At 45.5% G+C, this 25,000-nt stretch overlaps 1 protein-coding gene across 1 annotated transcript in view; it reads left to right on the forward strand.

Moving 5' to 3' along the window:
- The window catches only part of LOC134444603 (uncharacterized), a 47,146-nt gene extending 24,059 nt beyond the window's left edge, over positions 1 to 23,087 (forward strand). Inside the window, exons 7-10 of the mRNA XM_063193864.1 lie at positions 356 to 416; positions 15,343 to 15,433; positions 20,436 to 20,578; positions 22,992 to 23,087. Coding sequence (XP_063049934.1) covers positions 356 to 416; positions 15,343 to 15,433; positions 20,436 to 20,578; positions 22,992 to 23,087 — 391 coding nt within the window. The remainder of the gene's footprint in view (positions 1 to 355; positions 417 to 15,342; positions 15,434 to 20,435; positions 20,579 to 22,991) is intronic.
- The last annotated feature ends 1,913 nt before the right edge of the window (positions 23,088 to 25,000 follow it).

Below are 25,000 nucleotides of genomic sequence, written 5' to 3' on the forward strand. Positions count from 1 at the left end.
ATCAGCTCTCTTGCTCTCAGTCTGGCAGTATGTCTATGTCTCTGTCTGCCTCTTTCTTTCTTTCTTTCTTTCTCTCTTTCTTTCTTTCTTTCTTTCTTTCTTTCTTTCTTTCTTTCTTTCTTTCTTTCTTTCTTTCTTTCTTTCTTTCTTTCTTTCTTTCTTTCTTTCTGTCTTTCTTTCTTTCTTTCTTTCTGTCTTTCTGTCTTTCTTCCTTCCTCCCTTCCTTCCTTCCTCCCTTCCTTCCTTCCTCCCTCCTCCCTTCCCATCTTTCCCGTGCCCCAGTATACCATATGTGCTGATGCTGATCTACTGGTAATGTGTGTGCCCTCCCCCCTCTCTCCCCTCTCCCCTCCAGGCGCAGTGACCTCCTGGGCTGCATGAGTTTCGGAGTGCGTTCCCTCCTCACTGCACAGAAGGTCAGTAACCTCCAAACTAACATCATCCACATTATTGTCGTCTCCACACAGTCACTCACACTCTTCCTCTTCATCCCAATGATCTATATTCAGACCCTCGTATTATCTCTCGCATTAATATTGTCACTTTTGATATGTTTTTCCATTGATATGCTGCAGCTTGAGTCATAGCATATGACTCAATGCATAACGGGACAAGAAAGAACGGTGTGCTTGTCACGCAACACAGTTTGCAGCTCTACTTCACATCCATTGGATTCATTTCAAATGAGAGAAGAATTGAGAAAATTACCTCCTGTATTTCACTACTGGCTGCCTGTCAGACTTCGTGTATTGCAACAATTGGGAGTCTACATGAAGGGATGGGCAACTGGGGGCCCGGGGGCCATATTGTGGCCCGCCTCCTCACTCAGTGCGGCCCTTAGACAAAATATGATTGTTTTAAAACCATTCATGAATCAATTAAGTTGTAATTAATTATACTGTTGGCTGATAGAGAACGCTCCTAGTCCTTCCCAACAATAAGGGCAGTCAGTCACCATCCAACTGCATGGAGTTGCTATCAGATCCATGGTCATGTGGCCCTTTGATAGTGGCGATGGGAAAATCTGGCCCTCCTAATCATGAGAGTTGCCCACCCCTGGTCTACATGAAGGATTTTAATTGGCCCCTTGGGATCTGCTTTGGTTCTTGAGTGTTTAGCGGCTTAACACTTCATGTAGGTAGCCTGTCTGACCTTTAAAGACGTGTTTCATTTTGTGTGTGTGCATGTGTGCGTGTGTGGCGCTTATGTCTATTGGTCTTTTTCTCATGCTATATACAGTACTATGTATGTGTCATATGTCTGCATATGAGGAAGACATTTTATTTGGCTAGTATGTATACAACATCATTTATATATATACCAGTATTTCTTTTTGCATTTTATCATGTTTTATTGTTGTAGAATTACACAACCTGAAATTCTGTTTCTGGTCTGGTTAAAGACATACACTTCTACTGTATACTGACTCATATGGGCTTATACACCAATGTTTTTTTAATGTATAAGCCCACTAAATAAAGATTGGTTTGGACTTTGTAAATCAACTGAAGTGCCTGGATCAAGGATTTTTTCCTCCCTTTTTGTTGAATATTATGATGTAAACTGAGACGCACAAGTGATCTCCAATGCTTTGGAACAGATTTTTTTTGTAGCTGAATCGTAAAGTTGACGACATTAAATAGCAAAGGAAGTGAAATAAAGATGAAATAAGCGTTAGCTTCCCGGTTGGCCATTTAGGCTCAGTTACAGTGAACTAGCAGTGGACTGTTGCTGCTGCTGAATTTGATGTTGGGTAGTGCTGTTGTACCTGTGCAGTGATTTTAAGAGTCAATTAGGCAGTCAGTAGGCAGCTGCTATAAACAGAGATGGCACACACTCATGCATGAATACACACACACAAACGCGCACACACACGCACACACACACACATGAACGCACACATCAGCACCTGTGTGACTGACTTTCATCACCCTGTTCCCCTCCCCCGCTCGTTTTCATTCTCTCGATTTGGTCAGACAGCATCCCTACACAATCACCACACACACACACACACACACACACACACACACACACACACACACACACACACACACACACACACACACACACACACACACACACACACACACACACACACACACACACACACACAGAGAGTACACACACAGAGAGTACACACACACACACACACACACACAGAGAGTACACACACACAGAGTACACACACATAGAGTACACACACACACAGAGTACACACACACAGAGTACACACCTGAGACCTCTTGGGCCTGCGAGAATGGGAGACTGAAGCATTCTCCTATTGCATCTTTCTGCTAGGTGGCCTGTCCCCAACACACACACACACACACACACACACACACACACACACACACACACACACACACACACACACACACACACACACTGGGAATCACACCCACACTGGGAATCACACTTGCTGTCAGGTCTCATCAGCCAGGATGAGGTGGTGATGGGGTGAAATGCAGGACAGTTTCCCTGTCCACCATCTAATCTACATCTACTGCTGTGTACATGATGTCGATGCTGATGCTGAAGCTGTTGCTGTCACCATGGAGACCATGGGCCTTGTGCCAAAGATGGTGGAAAGGCGGAGCGAGATGCTTCATGGAACATACTACAAGGGTGCCCCAACACACTTTCATTCTATGCAAAGTAGGTCTTTATCGAGATGCATATAGTTTTCACAGTGTAATAGAATTCACAGATATCAATTTAGTATTTGGTCATGGCCAGTTCTCAAACTGATGTCTAAAGTATATGCAATGGGTTTTACATCAACCCCTGCACGTGAATGCAGCCATTGGAAGTGAATCCACAAAAAATCTAGTAGAATTGTTGGTGGGGCCAGTGATTAACCAGAACTCTCCCCCATCCTCTTCTATGACTGAGGTACCCTGAGAATGATACCATCCTGCCACATTGCTCCCATGTGGCGCCATGTAGGCTGCCCCCTTTGCATGGGTGAGGCATGAATGCAATTTTGTTCTGTTGTGTCTGCATGGGCTGTTGTGGAGTCCAAAACGTGCATCCATTTTTATGAAGGAAGGGAGCTTTTAAATATTCAGTGAAACTCTAGGGAACTCTTCATGACTCTGCATCGCATAATAGGATGACTAGTGCCTCCTCCCTGTGAAGTCAATGTTCCAGAACGTGGCTCGTCATATACGCAGGATCCTGAATTGCCTGCTGTCTTCCAGCATCAGTGTTGCCAGATTGGTCTGCAGGTAAAAATAGCATTTAGCAATTTTTGGCCATAGAAATTCATCAGAAATCATCAGCCTCATCTGGCAACCCTGTCCAGCACTGCTACTGTTACACATGAAGTATTTTTTTAAGCCCAAGGCACTGCATATTTGGTTCATCTATGGATAAATGGACGCTCTGCTATGCAGCTAAAAGCTTTATCTTTTAGCTCTCTGATAAGAAAATGTGATTTGAGTGTAATGCGTTTTACTCATGCGTTTTCACACATAATGTGCTCCACTTTTCTATGAAGAAAAAAAGTCTTGAATTTCTTTGTGCCTCAAAGCACAATAAGGGGGTTGGTGTAGTTCACCCCTTCGGTCTTAGACAAGAAAGGCGCAAAGTGAATGCCATCCACTGGAGTTACAACAGTTAATGAAAAAAAATACAATCGTTGCTACAGTCACACTTCTGGTTGCCATTCCTGGCGTGAGGTGACCTCAAGTAATCGGCTCGCACCAAGTGACCATTAAGCCATTTCTGGGCATGCCATTGGCTAATGAGCACCCAATGGCATGATGGTGTGAGGGTGGCGGCGATGTGCGCGCGATTGTGTGTGTGTGTGTGTCTGCCTGCGTGTGTCTGCATGGGTGTTTGTGTGTGTGTGTGTCTGTTTCTGTCTGTGTGTGCGTGTGCGTACTTGTTTGTGTGTGTGTCTGTGTATGTGTCTGTCTGTGTGTGTTTGTGTGTACTTGTTTGTGTGTGTGTGTCTGTGTGTGCTTGTGTGTCTGTGTCTGTCTGTGTGTGCTTGTGCGTACTTGTTTGTGTGTGTGTCAGTGTATGTGTCTGTCTGTGTGTGTTTGTGTGTACTTGTTTGTGTGTCTGTGCCTGTGTCTGTGTCTGTGTCTGTGTGTGCTTGTGTGTCTGTGTCTGTCTGTCTGTGTGTGCTTGTGTGTACTTGTTTGTGTGTGTGTGTGTGTGTGTGCGTGTGCATGTGTGACTGCGGGGCTAGTGAGGCGTGAGGCTGGGGTCGAGAGTCGTGTCAGTGCTTCCACGGCGTGGAGCCATCTGGCCCCCTGTGCTGCCAGTAGCAGGAGGAGCCCCAGCTGTATGGGTGTGTTCTAGCCCTCAGCCCCAGCCAGGGCTGCACTGGGAACGGAAAACAGCCCAGGCATTTTGGAATAGACCAACGCCCTCACACATAACAGCCCCCTACTTTTTTTTTTTTAATTTAAAGGTTTTTTTTGTGGTCTTTTTCGACTTCATTTGATAGGACAGTGTGAGAGGCGGACAGGAAGCGAACTGGGAGAGAGACGGGGAGGGGTCGGCAAAGGACCCGGCCCGGGAATCGAACCCGGGTCAACTGCATGGCATGGCAGGCGAGTGCCCTACCGGTTGGCCAGGGCAGGGCCAGCCCCCTACTTTTTATGATGACTAGCTCAGACCACTGTCTATATTGAAGGAACAATCCACGTCATTTCAGGAAATTGCTTATTAGTGTGGGAGCCTATGTATTTCTGTGGGATTTCAATGTTACTTTTTGGAGACTAGTTGAAATGTGTTCTAGAGTCATTGAACTTTGAGAAAAAATGTGTCTCCATTTTTTCCCCCCAGTTTCTTACCTTTCCCCCACCTGATTTTGATATTTTACTGCAATAGACGCACGAGAGGGCACACCTAGATAGGCAAAAAATTTAGATTACTTGAAAGGACTATGAAACTTCTCCAAGTTATTAAGGACATACAACTGAAGATTTTTTGTTTTGGAAGTTTTCTGAATTGTATTTATTTTTATGCATATGAGGCCAAAACTCATGAAATATGCGCATATTTAGGTTACATTTTAAAAGCTACTGTAGGCACATTGGATGGGGCCAGACACATGTGGGCTCATTGTGATAATACAGTCAAAATACAACTTTCTACAGATGGGTTTGTGGCTATCTGTTTTTGTATGCCCAGAAATCATGAAATACTGTTCTAAGTCCCAAAAAAATGAAAAAACGCCATGTTCTTTTAGAAACCTTGTTCTAACTCAAGATGTGAATGAGATATCAACAAGCCCCTCTATAGAAAGTTGCAGTAGGTGGCTAAGAAGGTTTTCCCCAAGTTAGGTCTGTGTAAGATATCGCCTTTTCCATGCAACAAAAAAGTCATAAAATCGCATTTAGAGAAAAATGTGTAATACGTTTTGGATTGGATTGGATGAATGACATACCCACAAACCCTTTGATACTCAGAAACGGGGTAGATATGAATAAGTCTACCAAGTTTGGTGTATCTGAGTATTAGAGAATTAGGTATTCCATGGATTGATGTTCAGGACGCCTGTGCGCATATTTCATGAACTAGGGCCTAATTTGCATAATAAATAAACAAAAAAAAAATTCTGAAAACTTCCAATACAAATTTTGTAAGGTTTTATGTCCTGATTTCCTGGTCTAATTTAGTGTTTTGTGGAAAAGTATGCCAATAACGTTCCATAATATCACCTTCTTTAGAGAACAATACTTTTGTTTACATGTGTTGAATGTGTGGGTTTGATGTAAAAATCAGTCTCTATTTTGCCAAATTCATGGTCGTGCTCATACAATTACACAAAATAAGCAACCAAAAGACTTTTAATGACATTTTTCTGTCATTATTTTGAAGACATGTAAATGGAACAAATTCTGAAACAATCTCAAAATCACCCAAATTTGAGGAAAAATGGCATTGGGGACGTGAATTGTGTGTGTGTGTGTGTGTGTGTGTCAAAGCCAGTTACAAAGATTAGTCTCTCCCCAATTTCATTTCTCTTTAAAAGTTGCTCAAGTGGTGGAAAATCTAGAGCTATTCCTTTACGAAACATGTAATTTAAAATCACAATCCCTGATCTTTCATGAACGTTTTGTTTTTAAGGTGTTATCTGGTAATCTGATCTGGATTAGTAGTGAACTATTGATCTTGCTGCATATCACTGTATAAACATATGCTGTGCATGCGTGCGTGTGTGTTTGTGTGTGCGTGTGTGTAAGATGTGGTGGTGGTCAGTGTTGCCAGGGGGGGGTGGGGTAGGTCAGCATCCTGATGGCCTGCTGTATACAACTGTTTGTGAGTCTGGTGGATCTGGACCATAGGCTCCTGAGGGCAGGAGGCTGATCAGGTTCTGTGCTGGGTGGCTCACGATTGTGAGGGCTTTGCGGGTAAGGCGGGTGGTGTAGATGTCTTGCAGGGGGGGGAGGGGTGCATTGATGATCTTCCCAGGTAAATTCCCTATATGCTGCAGGGCTTTCCTGTTGTAGTCAGTGCAGCTTCCGCCCCATACAGTGATGCAGCTGGTAAGGATGCTCTCAATGGTTCCCCTGTAGAAGGTGGTCCTGATGGCTGGTGGGGCACTGGCGTGCCTCGGTTTGCGCAGGAAGTAGAGGCGTTGCTGAACTTTTTTGGCCTGTGATACTGTGTTGGTGGTCCAGGAGAGGTCTTCACTAATGTGCATTTTGTGCTGCTCATTCTCTCCACAGTAGCAGGTGTTGTCTGTGGCCTCTCTGGAAGTTGACCATGATCTCCTTTGAATTAATGATGTTCAGTAGGAGGTTGTTGTCGCTGCACCATCTGGCCAGACTGTCCACCTCTGTCCTGTAGTGCGTCTCTAACCCTAACCTTACGGTATGTCGGCTGTCGGAATAGCGGTATGTCGGAATAGCGATTGCCCCCCGGTGGAAGGGTAGACTTGATGTGTGCCATGACCAGCCATTCGAAGCACTTCAAGGTGATGGGGGTCAGTGCTACAGGACAGTAGTCTTCGAAGCAGGATGGGGATGACTTCTTTGGCACCGATATAATGGTGGCGGCTTTGAAGGTGGCTTTAGTGAGGTGTTAAATATGTCAGTGAAGACGTGCTTTAGTTGCTCAGCCCAGTCTTTCAGCACTCATCCAGAGATGTTGTCTGGGCCTGCTGTTTTGTGCAGGTTGATCCTCTCCACGCTATCAACAGGTAGACACAGCGCCTGGTCATGAGGTGGGGGAGGTGTTTTCTGTGTCTTGTTGTTTTCCTCAAAATGTGTGAAAAAGCTGTTTGTTTTATCAGTATGTTAGTTTTCTACTGCATGTGTGTGTGTGTGTGTGTGCGTGTGCATTTGCGTGTGTGTGTGTGTGCGTGTGTGGTTATACTATCATTATGGTATGAGTGCATGTGTCAGAGAAAGTATTTCAATACATTTAGAATGATTTTTTAACTGCAGTGTATGTGTGTGGGGGGGATTTTTGTCAATGTCTTATGTATGTTTAGTACCTGCACATTGTAGATTGGTCAAACACCATTTCAAACTTCTGTGATAATAGATTTGTTATGCTTTTCCTGCTACATAGATTTTTGATATTAAAGTACACTTAACTTGACTTTACTTGACTCTTGTGGCTGTGTTGTGCTCCTTGAGACTGTCATGAGCTATATGCATATACAGTACAAGTCAGTACAAAGAAGTACAAAAATTTAGATTGCATGCATCCCCCCCCCCTTTTTTTTCCTATTCATTCAGGGTTTTCAAACAATCAGGGTTTTGTGAGTATTCTAACAGTGTAATCCAATCCTCTAAAGTGTAACCTTTCCAAAGATATATCACTTTTTGGTCTGTGATGTTGCATTACAAGTAGTGGCATGTTTCCATTAGCATACCTATACATCTCCAAAAATGTCCATTTGGAGACTCCAAATGGTACTTTGAAAAACGCCTAGGCATACCCACATATAAAATCATGTAGAGAGCACAGATTTCGAGATATTGTAATGAAATTTGAAATGAAAGTTCTTAGAGCATCTTGCCTTTGTTTCATTCTGTCTGTAAACCCTTTCCTTGCAGTAAAAGGTCTGTTTAAGAGATATACATTTTATTTTTTTAGGCGAGGGACAAAAATGTTAAAAAATTACAATCATTTCTTAATCTACATATTTCACCAGAACAATTTACAGTGAATCTGACTAAATATAAAATAACTACAGAATGTCTGCTTTCCAAAAGTGGTCTTATTTTGTCCATAGCACAAAGGGCTGGGTTACAGTTACAATTTCAATTTGGATTGGTTTTTCAGGCGTTTTTCAGGCAAATCACGAGGAATGTTAAGGGGTTAAAGGCACTAAAAGTCAAAAGAAAAAATGGAGACATGTTTTTTTTCATTCCTTAGACCCTATAGAATGAATCTATAAATGTCTCCAAAAATTAACATCCAAATCCCACAGGCCCCCAAATCAGATACATAGGCTCTCACACTATATATGTAGTCCACGTCATTTCAGGAAATTGCTTATATGTGAAGAGTTCAGATGCAAAACCCCCTAACTCCATTTCTGAAGACCTGCACTTCTATATTTTTAGAGAACCCCGTTGTTTGTTTGGTTTACATTCATGTACTTGATAATACATATAAATAATTATATTACATAAATAAAATAACACACTATGCAATTTTGATAGCTTTGTATTAAATAAAAATGAATTAAGATTATTTTCTGAAAAGGCACTTAGGGGGTTTTGCATCTGAACTCTTCATGTAGTCCACGTCATTTCAGGAATGTAGTTAAGCCCTGGAGCCATAGAGATTCTTTCTCTATGTGTTTGCATTACCTAAGACAGGGGTGTCCAAACTTTTTTTAGTGAGGGCCGAATACAGGAAAATGAACAAGGGGCCGGGCCGCACTTTAGCGGTGACATAGCCTATTGTGTGATGACCGGTAAGGTACCAAATACACAAGGGAGACAAAAGCTGTCTGGTAGCCCATGATTTAGGCTATTTCCAATATTTTCAAGAGGCAATGTAAGAAAAGGTAACAAAAATTGCATCAATATTATTGTGTCAGTGTATGGATTATCCACATGTACACTGTAAACAATTAAGCTTATTATTAATTATTATTAAATTGATATTTTATTATTGCCTACAATCAATCAATGCATGTTTATATGCTGTTTTATTTGTATTTAATTCTTATTATAGCCACTACTTGCTGTTCCCCGGCACTTCATGGGTTAATGTGAAACTCGCGCTGATCCAATCAGATCAAGTGCCTCTCTCTCAGACACACGCAGGCAGGGATGAAAACAAAAAGGCAGCTCTTGTTGCCTCCCTCCGTGTAAATAAGCTAGTTGTGTCGTAACCTAGCATGTTAGTTAACTTGCTACAGCCAAAGAGGCTATTTTACAGGACGGATTCACAAAGCAATCAAAAAATAATGTCACTTGTGCGAAATGTGCTTACAGTACAGCATGATACTATTCCAACTGTGGGTTAAAGTTACAAATAAAAGTGCTAAGCAATCGCTAACGCTAACCGCTAATTAAGTTTGGAGTGTTTATAATTATAAGCAGCTGTTGCCGTAACTGTCTCCTATTATTTGGTGACGGACGGCGCTAACATAACAATGCCATAATATCATTACTACCAAACCGCCGATTACATCTTATTTTAACAAAGTGATGAAAAAGTACCCAAACTACCCCGGCCCCAATTGAAACTTGAAAGATATCTTAGCATCATGCTTTAGTTCCCAGCCTGTCATCCTGAACTCAGCGTGAACAGGTCTGGGTTCCCATGCATAGGATTTTGCAAACTAGTTCATCTGTGTTTGTTAGAAGGCATTGCTCATTTGTGATCAAGCCAAAATATTTCCTTTGGATGCAGCAACTTATTAGCAACCATCATTTCCCCCTTATTTCTCTGATAGGCCTACTAGGCCTACCGTAACAAACAAGAAACAACTAGCCAGGTGGAAGTGGAGAAGTTTTAGCGGGTGGCGCCACTTGGTGTTCAAACTCAGAATTGCAACAGAGTTACAATGTAGGTCAAATGTAATGTGCGGGCCATGTTCAATCACATTTTTAAAATCTGCCGCAGGCCAATAAAAACGGGCTCGCGGGCCGGAGTTGGCCCGCGGGCCTTAGTTTGGACAAGCATGACCTAACAGTAGAGCCATATGAAAAGTAGCCGTGGACGTCTATGGAACCAAAGTTAACGAAATATCATCAAATGCACTTAAAAACCTTTAAACTAAAAATGAATGTAAAATTCACCACAGTGCAAAAAAATATTTATAACATTTTGTGGCTTGCTGCTAATGGCTCCACCCACTTCCAGAGATTATGCTTAAGTTTGCTAATTATTCCAATACTAACAAATCTTAAGTACTGAACACGCTGACGGTACATGCACACAGGGACGGCACGTTTCCTTAACGTCTCCGTGAGCAGTGTGAGTCCGAGAGGTTCGCGGGCTGCCTTGCACACTGCACAGTCAACGTCCACGTTCTATCCGCGGGCAGCAGCCGTTCATTTTCAATGGAGGCCGCACATTGAACGTGGACGTCCGCGCAGGAAAATGGACTCGAGTTCTATTTTCAAGGTGCAACACGGACATGTCCGGGCGGGACGGACATGCGCCGCGCTTACACCGCGCTCCTGTGTGCAAGGCATGATTTGTTTTCATGTATTCTAACAGTTTCGGACTGATAACGGACACGTTCTGTGGACGTACTGTGGATGTCCGCGCCGTTGGTGTGAATGCAGCGTGATAAGAAAATTACATGCACATTCATGTTTGGAAATACTTGGAAGTACTTGGAAATACTGCAAATATATGAAAATCAAAACAGGGAGGGTGGACTGTTTCTTTAATCCATTTTAGACTAAGTCCTTTTTGGGAAAAGGTGCCCTCTGCCTAAATAAAACCCAAATATCTCAGCCTCCGAAGCACATAAAAGCATGAAATGAGTTGCATTTAACAGCTAGAACACTCATTTGGCATTTGAATGTGTTCATTCAGCTCTAACATACAGTACCCACCTTTTTCAAATAAATAATCCTAAAATCTCAAGAGCCTTAATGCAGCGTATATGTCCCTCCATGCTAAAATGGGTTAAAGATAGAGTAATTGGCTGCCCCATCCAAGATGTGGGCCGATCTCGAAGGAAAAAAACAAACAAACAAACAAAAAAACAACAGCAGCGGCCCCTGAGGACCGTGGGCCCACTGGGAAAATACCCTGTATGCCAGATACTCCAGCTCCACGCCTGTAAGGCAGGGACGAATAGAAAGGGCAGCCCATTTTTATTGCCAATGCACATGCGTACACACACACACACACATACACACACACACACACGCACACACACGCACACACACATTTTGCAAGCCATGGACGAAAGGGCAGGGCATGTTCAGGCCGATGTACACTGTACACACATGCCCATTTTTTTAAACACACACACACACACACACACACACACACACACACACACACACACACACACACACACACACACACACACACACACACACACACACACACACACACACACACACCGTTAGCATTCACAGATCCTCTCTCTGTTTACTCATACATACAGACAGGCTCTTATACAAGACACACACACACACACACACACACACACACACACACACACACACACACACACACACACACACACACACACACACACACACACACACACACACACACACACACACACACGCGCGCGCGCACACACACGCACATGCAGACACACACACAAGCATGTGCCATGTGTGAAGAACACTTCACACATCAGCGGTCACATCTTACACATGTGCAGTGTACATGTGAAAACACACACACACACACACACACACACACACACACACACACACACACACACACACGTTCCAACAGTGATCCAAATGCACACTCTTGTTGCCTCAACTGCAAAACACATTTAACGTGTGCACAGATATTGAGTTAACACCAATCAGACTCTCCCCCTCTCGCTGCCTGGAGCTCTCTCTATCTACCCCCCCGCCCTCCCTCTCTCTCGTGCACACACACTCCGGTGTCTCTCGTTGACACATTTGGCCACACTCTTCTTTCACATCCCTGTCATACCCAATCTCTCTCTCTCTCTCTCTCTCTCTCTCTCTCTCTCTCTCTCTCTCTGTGTTTCTCTCTCTCCCTCTGTCTCTCTTACTCCCTCTGTCTCTCTTACTCCCTCTGTCTCTCTCGCTTTCTCTCTCTCTCTGTCTCTCTGTGTGTGTGTGTCTCTCTCTCTCCCTCTGTCTCTCGCTCTCTCTCTCTCTCTCTCTCTCTCTCTCTCTCTCTGCCCGTCATGTGGTCAGTATATGCTGTTTGTTAGGCGTGTTCAGCTTCAGATCGCCTCTCTGTCCCCCTCCTCATGTCTTTGCTTCGGACTGGGCATCTCTGGTACGTTACCTTCACTCTTTGTGTGCGTGTGTGTGTGTGTGTGTGTGTGCGAGCACACGTGTGTGTGTCAAGGATTGAAATAGCAGAATTGACTGTGTCGCTGCTGAATGGAAGTGTTGATGCCATTGGCTTATACAGGTTAAAAGGTTGAAATTGAGTGACTGGCAGCTGAATAATAGCATTTATTTGATTAGCCTGTACAGGTTCACATTTTGCAAAGGAAGCTTCCATCTCTGGTATGTCTTGTGTGTAAACTGCTCTATTACATCTTCCCTGTGTTGTCTTGCCCTGTGTGTGTAGTTTGAGGATATCCCTCTGCTTATATGAATTTAGGAAAACTCGCTCTGCACTGTGTGTGTGCACACTTAGGTGATGCTTAGGTGACGCTGTTGTTTTCAATGTTTCATTTTTAATGTGTTTTTTTATATATATTTAGAGCCTATTATGTTTGAGTGAGCATCTCTTTCACGTTACGGTTAGTGTGTTTGAACTTTGAAGTGATATGCATCAAGCCATGTACGTAAAATGTATACACGTGGTGAGGTCTGTGGATTGTCAAAAAGGACCAAACTGTGCGTGTGTGTGTATGTGTGTGCGTGTTTGTGCGTGCGTGTGTGTGTGTTTGTGCGCGTGCGCGTGTGTGTGTCGTGTGCACTCATGTCCCCATGGCATGTTTTGCTTGAGTCATTGTCCCTCCAGCTTGTCTCTGAGTGACTATGACTTAATTGCGAGCATTAGCTCTGTAACCCCACTGTTCTATATTAATGTTCAATCAAAGGGATATAATTTTCTTGTAATAATATGTATGTGATATATGTGTGATCTGTACCGTGTCTGTGTGCCCAATTTTGCAGCTAATCAGATCGAAAGAAATTCCAGTCATTCTTACAGAGTTCTTACGCATTTCACGGTCTTAATTCAACACCTAGAAAGTGAATAATAGTGATAATAATTGAATTAACACTACAACCTTTTCTGTGGATCTTGTTCTGTGGTGTGTGTGTGTGTATTTTCATAAGTGAAAGTGAAAGCCCTTTGGGAAACTCCAACTCCCATTGTCATTGTGACACAGCACTCCACAGTACACAAGTAGTAGGGGTGTAAATCACAGCTTCCATGACGATACGATACGGATACGGTATTGATTTCTTAAAGCAGGGATTCGATTATTTTGGATACTTAAGAATTCTCCGTGATACGATACGATTTGATTCGATTCGATTTTTTTTCCAATTACTTTTCCACTTCTATTATGTTATGGAGCTAGGGCATTGGACAGGGTACAGCGATTCGATTCTTTCGATACTTGACCCATGATACGATTCGATTCGATTAAATCACCGGTCGATGCATGGATCCATTTCCATTATTATTTACACCCCTACCTGCTACCCTAACATGATGCATATTACAGATGCACCAATGGGCTGGCCCATATGAATTGTGGTCTGGTCTCCTGAGCCGTAGATATAACAGAGTTACCTTATGCTTTGATCTCTGGTGTTATGCTAGCCTCGGAAGTTCCGGCTAAACCCATCTCTGCCATACGTTTGTGTTAGCATGGCTAGGGTACATATACTCATTCTACAAAGTTGGTCGTGCTGCTTTTGCCCTGACACAAGTCACCATTTTAGGCCAAGTAATTGCACGGTCCGTTGAAATTGTGTAGTTTGACATGCGTAAAAACTGTTTTATCGATTTTTCTCAGAGTCCCCAATGATACTCTATGGATCCGAGCGGCACTGCAAAATCGAATGGGGCGGCGAGATCGGCCATGTTTTACCATATACAGTATGGTCAATATCATTGCCATTTTTGTCGGTGGGACTTCAGTGGGACCCTATGGCAATGGACTAACTCTTTATGTAGATCTCTAAGGGAAAAATAAAAACAAACAAACAAAAAGGCACCAACCCCTGAGGGCTATCTGCCCACCAGGAAAATGCCCTGTATGCCAGATGACCAATCCAGTCCTGTGACCAGTCCTAGTTGGACCCTCCTAGTACAGGGCCGCAGATAGCTTTGGCCGGTCCCAGGACAAAGTCATCTGAATGGGCCCCCCACTTAATACATACAATGGAATGAGGACCCATTTCTGGGCCCCTCCTCTCCCTAGGCCCGGGACAACTTCCCTGGTTGTCCCCCCCCTTACAGCTTCCCTCCCGTAGTAGGACCCTAGTAGAACACTCCAGTCCTCTCATGACCTCTCACCAATTTCTTCACAGCCAGTCTTTAGCAGGAAGCAGGACACACGCCAGGAATAGCTGTGGAATAAAAAAAGGGTATTTATTTTTACATCTTGAAATAGACTCGGGTCCGGGCAGGGCTGCTGGGACAAGATGGGTAACTGTTTCACAGCCGAGATAGATTGTTCTCTTTATCAATGCTCAAATCCAAATTGATTCCAGTTGATTCCGGATCTCAAAGTACTCTTGTTTGTTTTCGCAATCTATTCTTATCTTGTCTTATTTTGTTCTGAGGGTCACGATGCTGTGTGTGTGTGCGTGCGTGTGTGTGGTTTATTTTGAGTGAGTGTATCCATTATCGGCTTATCGGGACATCCGTGGTTGGTATCAAGACTTGGCAGAGTTTTGTGTGTGTGTGTGTGTGTGTGTGTGTGTGTCTGTGTGTGTGTGTGTGTGTGTGTGTGTGTGTGTGTGTGTCTGCATGTGCCTGAATGATTGTGTGCGTGCATGGTGCTGCAGTCTATTGTAAGTTTGTGGGCGTGTGTGTGTCTGTGTCTGTGTCTGTGTCTGTGTGTGTGTACGTAGTGTACAGTATGTGCTCCACTCCAAGCTAATTCTATGACTATTTTAATTATGACAGTAGTTTCACCAGTATTTGGATGTGTAAAAAAAATCACTGTGGTGAGATCCAAATAAAAGTATTAAGTGTATGTGTGTGCGTGTGCTTGTGTGTGTGTGTGTTTGTGTGTCCACATGTGCTCCTCAGGACGTCCGTGGCTGGTATTATCTACTAGGAGAGGAGCTGGGCCGCAGCAAACATCTGAAGGTGGCCGCCCGACGCATCAGAAAGCCTGCTGGTAAGGAAGAGCTCGCATTTCATTATGGTGTGTGTGTGTGTGTGTGTTTGCGTGTGCGTGTGCGTGTGTGTGTGCGCGAGAGAGAGAGTATGTGTAGTACGAGTGTGTGTAGGATGAGCAAGGCCGTATGTGTGTGGGTATTGATGATGTACTGTTTTTTCTGACTGAGAGTGTACGGATGAATTTGCTAGGAGATATTGTGCACAGAAGCACATGGTTGGAAGAAGGGGGAGTACACTACTTTGTATGACATAAGGAGTCTCTCTCTCTCTCTCTCTCTCTCTCTCTCTCTCTCTCTCTCTCTCTCTCTCTCTCTCTCTCTCTCTCTCTCTCTCTCTCTCTCTCTCTCTCTCTCTCTGTGTGTGTGTGTGGAACAGTGCTAGTGAGTTGCACATGGCATGCACATGGTTGGGGGAGGGGTTAAAAGTCTGTGTGTGTGTGTGTGTATGAATGAGGTCAGTCCTAATCCAGAAATCATTCGTTTGATATGATGTCAATAGAAGTGCTGTGTGTGTGTTTCAGTGTGGGCATAGGTGTATGTATGTGAATATGTATATGTGTGACATTGTGTGAATTGTTTGAGTGCATTTGGTTTATTCATTGAAGGAAAATTGCCGGCATGTGCAAACATTGTTTGGACACTTGTATTCTGTATGCATACAGAAACATCTGGGTTAACAATACAGGAAGAAAAAAGAAACAACTGCTTATAGTGACACACACTAAAGCAAAGTGGTGTGTGTGTGTCTGTGTGTGCGTGCGTGCGTGCGTGTGTACGTGCGTGCGTGTTTTGGGTGTGCGCGGCTGACCGGCGTACTTGACACACTTTTCGTGAGATTAATTCCCAGTGTTTAGGGTTTAGCACTGTCCATGGTGCCTAAGCCTCTTTGGCTGTGGAAAGGGGAGGGGGGCCATGCAGGGGTCGTGTGGGTGTGATTGTGTGCGAGGAGAGGAGAGGAGAGGAGAGGAGAGGAGAGGAGAGGAGAGGAGAGGAGAGGAGAGGAGGGTCGGTGCAGTATATAATCACCTTTCACACTCTGACAGACAGACGAGTCTTTCAGAAAGCTCCCAGGCAAGACCGCTATCCACCCCGCCAACCCCCCTCCTCTCGGGTGCCCCATCCATAGCCCAAACTGACTGCACCCCTAGTGGGTCTGCCTTTTTTTCTTCTTTTCTTTCTCACTGCTCTCTTTCCGTGATGACAATGACCCCACGGGCGGCCCACCCTCCAATCACGGCTCATGGCTCTCGGCTCTCTGGTCACCACGGTGATGATACTGTGTGTGTGTGTGTGTGTGTGACTGTGGAGTTGAGTTGCCGGGCGTCCACACCTCGACAAACTCCTTCACGGTGCATCAGCGAGACTCCTAAATCTACGTGAGCCATCTCTCCCCCCCCCCTTTTTTTTCTCCGTCCTCTCTTTCATGTGGAAAAAGTTTTTTTTTTTTTCTTTCTTCCTTCTTCCCACCATTCTTTTCCTTTTGTCTGCTAAACAAGTGGAAGGAGGGAAAGCCGTCTTAGGTTGGCTGCTTTTTGCCTGTGCCACTACCACCACCACCACCATCATTGCCGCTATTCTGTCTATAGTGCCTTCAGTAGCGTGTTTGAGTGTTTGAGACACTACTGCAGGGTGAACCCTGCCCTGACCACGGCCGGCAAATCCGCGGCAGCTTGACTCTCTCACACACACACACACACACACACACACACACACACACACACACACACACACACACACACACACACACACACACACATGCGCGCGCACATGCTCTCTCTCTCTCTCTATTTCTCTCTCTCTATCTCTCTCTCTCTCTCTCTCTCTCTCTCTCTCTCTCTCTCTCCCTCTTGCTCTCTCTCTCTCCCTCCCTCTCTCTCTCTCTCGTGCTCTATCTCTATCTGTATCTCTCCCGCTCTCTCTCTCTCTCTCTCTCTCACACACACACATGCATAGGCTGACAGTGGGGCAGAGTGGGGGCTGGGGTCGCGTGAGTGGAGTGGAGTGGAGTGCAGTAACGAAGGGCAGTGCTGTGCGCTGTTCGTGTGGGTGTGGGTGTCTTCCAGCGCACAGCACATCTGTCAAAGAGCCCGCGCGAAAGAGAGAAAGACTGAGAGAGAGAGAGAGAGAGAGAGAGAGAGAGAGGATAGGAGCTGCCGTCTTTGCGCATGGGAGTGAACGAGTGGAAACGAGGGCAAAAGAAGTGGAGTGGAGAAAAGAGGAGAGGAGAGGAGAGGAGAGGAGAGGAGGCAGATCTGTCTACTACATCCAAGACGAGGAAGGCGATCTTCATTATTCATCTGCGGAGAGAAAAAAACAAGTGGAATAGAGTAAGTACAAGAGGAGGAGAGGAAGGGGGAGAGGGAGAGGAGTTGATCTATATCTAAGTCGGGCACAAAGAGAAATAAAAGGAAGAAGAAGGAGAACACAGGAGGGGGATGCTGAGAAAGAAAAAGAGGAGAGCTGTGCCACTGTGAAGTGAAAGAAAAGAGGAGGAGGAGGAGGAGGAGGAGGAGGAGGGAGTCTTTGAAGGTGGTGTTTGAAAGGTGGAGCAGAGAGTTTAGGGAGGAGGGCAGGCAGAGGGCAGGCTTTTGGGGTGCGTGTGTGTGTGTTTTTCAGCATGTCGGTGTGTGTGATGTAGGGGTGTGAGGGTGTGGCTGAGGGGAAGGGGTGTGTGTGTGTGTGTGTGTGTGTGTGTGTGTGTGTGTGTGTGTGTGTGTGTGTGTGTGTGTGTGTGTGTGTGTGTGTGTGTGTGTGTGTGTGTGTGTGTGTGTGTGTGTGTGTGTGTGTGTGTGTGTGTGTGTGTGTGTGTGTGTGTGTGTGTGTGTGTTTCTAGGCTTGAACTGTGGGGTGCAAGAGCAGATGGTGTTGGTGCTTTTCTTTTTTTTTTTTAAATGAAGAGGGTCTCCCTTGTGTTCTGGGCTGAGGAGTAACAAAGAGAAGCGCCTTGAGAAAAAAGACCTTGATCTTGCAACAGGGGTCTGAGGAATAGGCAACGCATCTCTCTCTCTCTCTCTCTCTCTCTCTCTCTCTCTCTCTCTCTCTCTCTCTCTCTCTCTCTCTCTCTCTCTCTCTCTCTCTCTCTCTCTACTTTCCTGTCTCCAATGGTCTTTCTCTGACAGCATCAGTAGTGTGTTGTAGCATTGCAGGCAGGAGTTGGCGTCATGTCTTGTCTTACGTGGAGGGGTTGCTTTTCTTTGTCAACATAAGAGAAGGGGGGTGGGGGAGAACGCTGGGGGGGGATGAAGAGTGTGCCCATGTTGGGCTTTGTGAGATACGCCATTACACAGGGACGGAAAGAGGGGGAAAAAAGCAGCTTTTGTCTTATTAGGGTTGAGGAATAAGTGAATACCAAGATAATCCAGTTTAGGATGGAGAACTTAAATTTGGACGTTCGCTCTTGTGAGTGCGTTTTTCCTCTGGGTTTGGTTTGGTTTGAGGGGTAGGGGAGACGTCTGCCGCTTTTAGCTGTTTGGTTGTTTTTGTTTCGTGCTTGTTGTTGAGGTTGCAGACAAATGCTGTTGTGGCGGCTGGGGAATACGCCTGCAGATAAGTGGTCGAGGGGTGTTTCATTATTGGCTATAGGATTTGTTACTTGTTGAGATTTCCTCTGGTCTGTTGATACAGTTGTATGGATGCAGCATATCTAGATTTAGACTACTGAACACATGCTGGTGCAGGAGGCATGCTCGCTTGGTCTAGAAGAGGAGGTGATGGAGGAAAGTAGACTGGGCAGGTGGGAAGTGTTGGCCAAGAGAGGAGGAGGGAGCATGCCTGACATTTAGCTCAAAAGTTAGAAGAGCCAGTGCTGGAGTAGGGTTGTGTAGGTAGGAGAAGATCTTGTCTAACCTCCTCTTGTGCAGGATATGTCTGTTGTCTAACTAGAGCGGAGACAGTCGTGATTGACGGTGGTAGGGTCAAGGACCAGGTCAGTGTGTTTTGGAGGGTTCTTCAGGGTCTGTCGATTTGGCTGAAAGGGGACGGCGCTGTTAGCGTGGTGCTCGTAGAGAGTTGTTGAGCAGGACGTGTGGTGTAGAGAGAGGAGAGGGTTCTTCTGCTCTGCAGGGTTTTTGAGGGGAGAGGGCTGACTTTGGTTTGGAGGTTTTTCTTCTGCTCCGCGAGGACTAAAAAGGGGGGAAAAGGCAGCTGCTTTGTGTCTCCGCTGAATGGTGCTTTTATGAGGAATGCTTTAAAAAGACATTGTTTCCTGGGAGAGTTGTAATCACTATGGTTACATAGGAGCGGAGTAGAGGGGGAGAGAAGCCCAGAGCCACTTGATTAGGTAGAGGGGGGTTTGTCATCACACCCCCTTCCCAACCCACATACCCACTCGCCCCTCATCCAATCCCCTCTTTTTGCACCCTCTTTCTCGCGCTCTCTCTCTCTCTCTCTCTCTCTCTCTCTCTCTCTCTCTCTCTCTCTCTCTCTCTCTCTCTCTCTCCCCTCTGAGCCAGTGAACTCCCCTTCAGTAAACTCTGGTAGCCAGTGATCTCATCATTGTCAGCTTAGTCTCCTCACTGAAGACAACACACACACACCCACTCTCTCTCTCACACACACACACAACCCACCACACACATGCACAAATACAGACAAAAACACACACACACACACACACAGGCAAGTTCAGAGCTCATTAATGGGCGGGAGCCTTTGGCTGGGTGCAGAGCGCAGGGCACAGGAGCAGGGGGCTGAGTGGCGGCTGCCTGGCTGGCTGGCTCTGTGAACGGGTGAACGGGCAGGACAGGACACACACACACACACACACACACACACGTACGGGCAAACGTGGTAACCGGAGCGAGAGAGAGAGACAGAAAAAGAGAGAGAAAGACGGGGAGAGAGGGTGGGTAGCAGCCGTAGCCGCAGCCGCAGCAGCAGGCGGCCAGCAAGTTAGCTGGTTGGCCGAGGCGGTCGGCGGTCAGGTCGGCGGGATCATGTTCTCCAAAGGCTCTTCGCGCCTCTCCGCCTGGGACTCCTGGGACTCTTTTGTGTTCCTTACAGACTCGGCCGCAGCCGCCGCCGTCGCAGCCGGAGGGGCGCACCATGCCGGCGGAGCGCCAGACACTCTGGGCAGCAGCAGCAGTGGCAGCGGCAGCAGCAGCAGCACCGGCAGCAGCACCGTGGAGAACATGCAGTCTCTCAGCGTAAGTAGCCTACCTACCTCACCCACACCTGCTTCCTCTCTCTTCCGCATCCCACACTACAGTACGCTACTGCCACACATGGACAGACTTGCAGACTTGGACTTGGTCATCCTCCATTACTTTGCTTTGGCTATACTCAGGGCTATGAATTCAGTTTTTTTCATCATTATTAGATGTTACATCTTACAAGCCACACATGCACTGTCTACCAGTCAAAGTGGGTTTTCACCAGCATTTGGCCGATTCTTTGGTGTTAATTTAGAGCGCTGGCTAGTGGCTACTGCTATACACTTAATACGTACACTTAACACTGAACACTTATTCACTTATTCACTTAAAACTTTGCTATACACTTAATAACTAATTTACCACTGCTTTTTAATACGTGGGACCTCTACTGCTTGTAGCTTTATTATTTACAGTGTCACTGGTCAGTTTTTGGTTGTTTATTTATTCCAAGGATCACGGCTGCACTGTAGTATCGTGCACTGCTACACTTACGCTACTTACACTACTACTACACTACTACACGACTCGTACCTTTACCTCACCACCCTACACAAACTAAGCTGTCAACGCTGCACGTCTCATATACTACTACACTTCAGCGCTCCTACTTTACAGTATTTATGCTGTCTTCTGCTGTTTATGTGTTTATTTTTTTTTCAATGGTTCATTTATTTATGGCTAGGTACTTACTGCAGCACTGTACTTGTGTGTGGGAAGATTTTATTTACAAACTTTAGGGTGTATGCGATATGTGTGACGGGGATGATATGCAATGCATGTAAGGCACCGGACACCTCCACAATGTCTGTAGTTGATATTGATTTGTTTCCGTACTTATTTTAAGTCAGGTTTTCTAATTTTTTTGTCTTTCCTATAAGGATAACACAGTTCATAGAAAGCACTCGATTCACAAACAAAATGTGACTATGCCCCATTAACAAGAAACAATATATCATAAGAGGGGGCATTCTACAGTAGTTCTTTAGCACTCTAGTTACTCTAGTTGGGAACGCTCCTAGTTGCACTGAACTTTTTATTGCTTCTCACCAGGGCTCTAAATTTACTTTTTTCATTGCCAGCCAAAATGGCTAGTAGATTCTAGGGCTGGATCTCAAATGGTGCACTTGTGCACTTCGGGCACTATGTTTCAGTGCGTAACTAATACGGCATGCACACTGAAACATGAACACTAAAGTGCACAAGTGCACCATTTGAGATTCAGCCATGATCTTACTAGCCAAGCACACACTCACTAATGGGTCAAAGTGGCTAGTAAGTTGGTCTTTTCTACCAGCCAAACTGAAATTTCACCAACTTTTGGTTGACTGGTGTTGATTTAGAACCCTGCTTCTCACATAAGAGTACAATCCTTCCCTCTGAAATGATGTATATTTATTCTAAAATTATAATATCTATGGCATTGCCATCCCGGTCTGCTGTTGGATTACAAATGTTATTGTTTACGCATGTGTTTCTGTGTGGCAATGGTTGGGGCTCCGGGTTCGAGTTGCTGCCTCATTGTCTGTTGCCCTTGATTGAGCTAATTGCTTGAGTAGACAAACGGCGAGGCTCACGCGGGTCCCAGTCAGGAGTAGCACAAAAGCTCGTTGTCTTTATTGAATGTGATTACTCTGCGGGGACAATTGTAGTGAGAGGGAAATGGTACTATCCGTCATGCACAGGAAAGTGGCTCATACACAATGGGCTACTTGTTTTTCGGCTTCGTCTGGTTGTTTTCTTTCCCTGCTCTTCATAAAAAGGGCACAGCGCACAGCTGACACACACAAGCACACGGGTGCATGCGCGTGCATACACACGCACACACACACACACGCACACACACACAAACGCGCACACACACAGACACACACACACACACACACACACACACACACACACACACACACACACACACACACATTCACACACGCATGCACAAGCACATGAACACACATTCATCCTTCTTCACACACGCACACACACGCACACACAGACACACATGCACACACACATGCACTCATGAACACACACTCAGCCTCCTACACACACACACACACACACACACACACACACACACACACACACACACACACACACACACACACACACACACACACACACACACACACACACACGCACACACACATGCACACATTCATGAACACACACTCAGCCTCCTACACACACACACACACACACACACACACACACACACACACACACACACACACACAGACACACACCTCCGGATTATCTGGGGTTTTGGGCTCTTACAGTGCAGTAGTGGCTGGGCCAGTCTGCTGACCTCCGCGCGCCTGTGAGAGAGGTGTGAGGTGTGTGTATGTCTGGATCGGCAGCTAGAGGTTGGATTGAGTCACCTCTGTGTCTGCATCTCCACATCCAGCCACAGGGGCAGATGGTTAATGGTGAGGATGATGGGGGAGGACGAGAGGGGACGCGGGATGGGAGGAACAAGAGAAGAGGATGGGGTAACGGATGAAAGGGGATGGGGGAGGAGAGGAGGAAAGGATGAGAGGAGGAAGAGGGATGGGGTAAGGCAGTGTTTCCCAACCTTTTTTGTCTCATGTATCCCCTAAGCCTTTTTGTTGTGCCATGAGTACCCCCCTAACTCATGCTTTACATCACTTTTTCTATTCCAGTGTGACTATGTTCCATGCATTTTTTTTCAATTACATTTTTAAGTACCCCCTGCAGTGTGCTCGCGTACCCCTAATGGTACACGTACCCCTGGTTGGGAAACACTGGGGTAAGGGAAGGGAAGAGAAGAGGATTGGGGAGGAGAGGAGGAACGGACGAGAGGAGAAAGAGGATGGGGTTAGGGAAGAGAGAGGGTGGGATGGGGGAGGAGAGGATGGGAGGAGAGGAGAAAGAGGATAGGGTAAGGGAAGAGAGGGAATCGTTTGCAGCGGAAAGGAAAAAGAGGAGACGCATGATGATGGGATGAAAAAGAGAAGAGGATGGTATGGCGGATGGACTGGAGAGGAGGAGTAGGAGAGGAGATGCAGGACGGGAAGAGAGGAGAGAAGCGGGCAGGCAGGGGATCCCCCCAGCACTTTACAGTTAAAGGGGCACTATGCAAGATTTTCTGTCACTCTCCAGTCCGCTCTCTCAGTCTTTGGCACTGTCAGAAATTGCCACTATTCAATTCTGGCTGACGGACCTGAATCAGCGGGAAAAGACTTGAAAATGAAAGTTTTTTTGTTTTTTTTTTACCACAGTAGACATATTCACCTTTGGATCATTTCAAACCTGGAGGGGAGGAAGAAAACATTTTATATGAGTGTAGATTTTCCAGCAGGTGTGTTGGTAGGCATCAAGAGAACTACAGAGAGCGGCCATAAGGCGTGGAGTTGACAGCAAACAACTCCCATTTTGACTATAGGGCCTCTGAAAAGATAAAGATTTTTTTTTTAAAGATATTTTTGGTCTTTTTTTATTTATTTATGATAGTACAGTCCAGATGGTGACAGGAAGCGAGTTGGGAAAGAGAGACGGTGAAGGGTTGGCATCGAACCCTGGTCGGCCGCGTAGCAGACGAGTGCCCTACTATTAGCGCCACATTAGGGCCAGATAAGGATTTTGTGAATATTGTTTTGTTTTACAAACAAACTATTGTAAGAACTGTTTCTGGGGGTTTCACACAATATTTTACATGAAACTGCACAATAGCCTCTCCGCCTAAACCCCCCACCCATGATGGCTAGCAAGTACTCTGCGGAAACACTGATGGGAATACGGGAGGGCATGGGGATTGGGGAGTGGAGTCAAGGAGGATAGAAAAGGAGAAGAGAGGAGGGGAGGGGAGATTCAAGATTAGAGGAAAAAACGAGGAGAGGATAGGACAAGAGAAGACAGGGAGGAAGGTAGAGAAGGAGATAAGGGATTTACTGTTTGAAAAAAAACTGAAGGTGGGAGACGAGAAAAGTGGATTGGAGGAGAGAGAGAGAGACAGAGACAGAGACAGAGACACAGAGAGAGAAGTGGGGCATAGGAGAAACTTGTGAAGATGCAATCAGGAGAAAGACGAAGAGTACCCGCAGATGTTGAAAATGGAGATGTGATTGTGATGAGATGCGATTTCGAAGAGGTGAAGAGAATGGGAGATGAAAGAGAAAAAGGGTGAAAGCATGTTCTGGGAAAGAAGCAAAGAGGAAGAGGATGCCAGAACCAAGGGAGAGGCAAAGTGGGGCAGAAGAGAAGTAGAGAAGAGAAGTAGAGAAGAGAGGGAGAGAAGAGAAGTACTGTAGAGGAGAGAGGAAGGCAAGAGAAAGAGCTAGACAGCAAGAGTCAGGAGATATGAGATGGACATGGTAGAACGAGTGGAAAGGAACCGGGGGAATTGTAGAAGAGAGAAGGCAGGATGAGCAAACGAGAAAGGAAGGAAAGAGAACA

This window comes from Engraulis encrasicolus, chromosome 3 (assembly GCF_034702125.1).
Source record: "Engraulis encrasicolus isolate BLACKSEA-1 chromosome 3, IST_EnEncr_1.0, whole genome shotgun sequence".
Classification (NCBI taxonomy): Eukaryota; Metazoa; Chordata; class Actinopteri; order Clupeiformes; family Engraulidae; genus Engraulis; species Engraulis encrasicolus.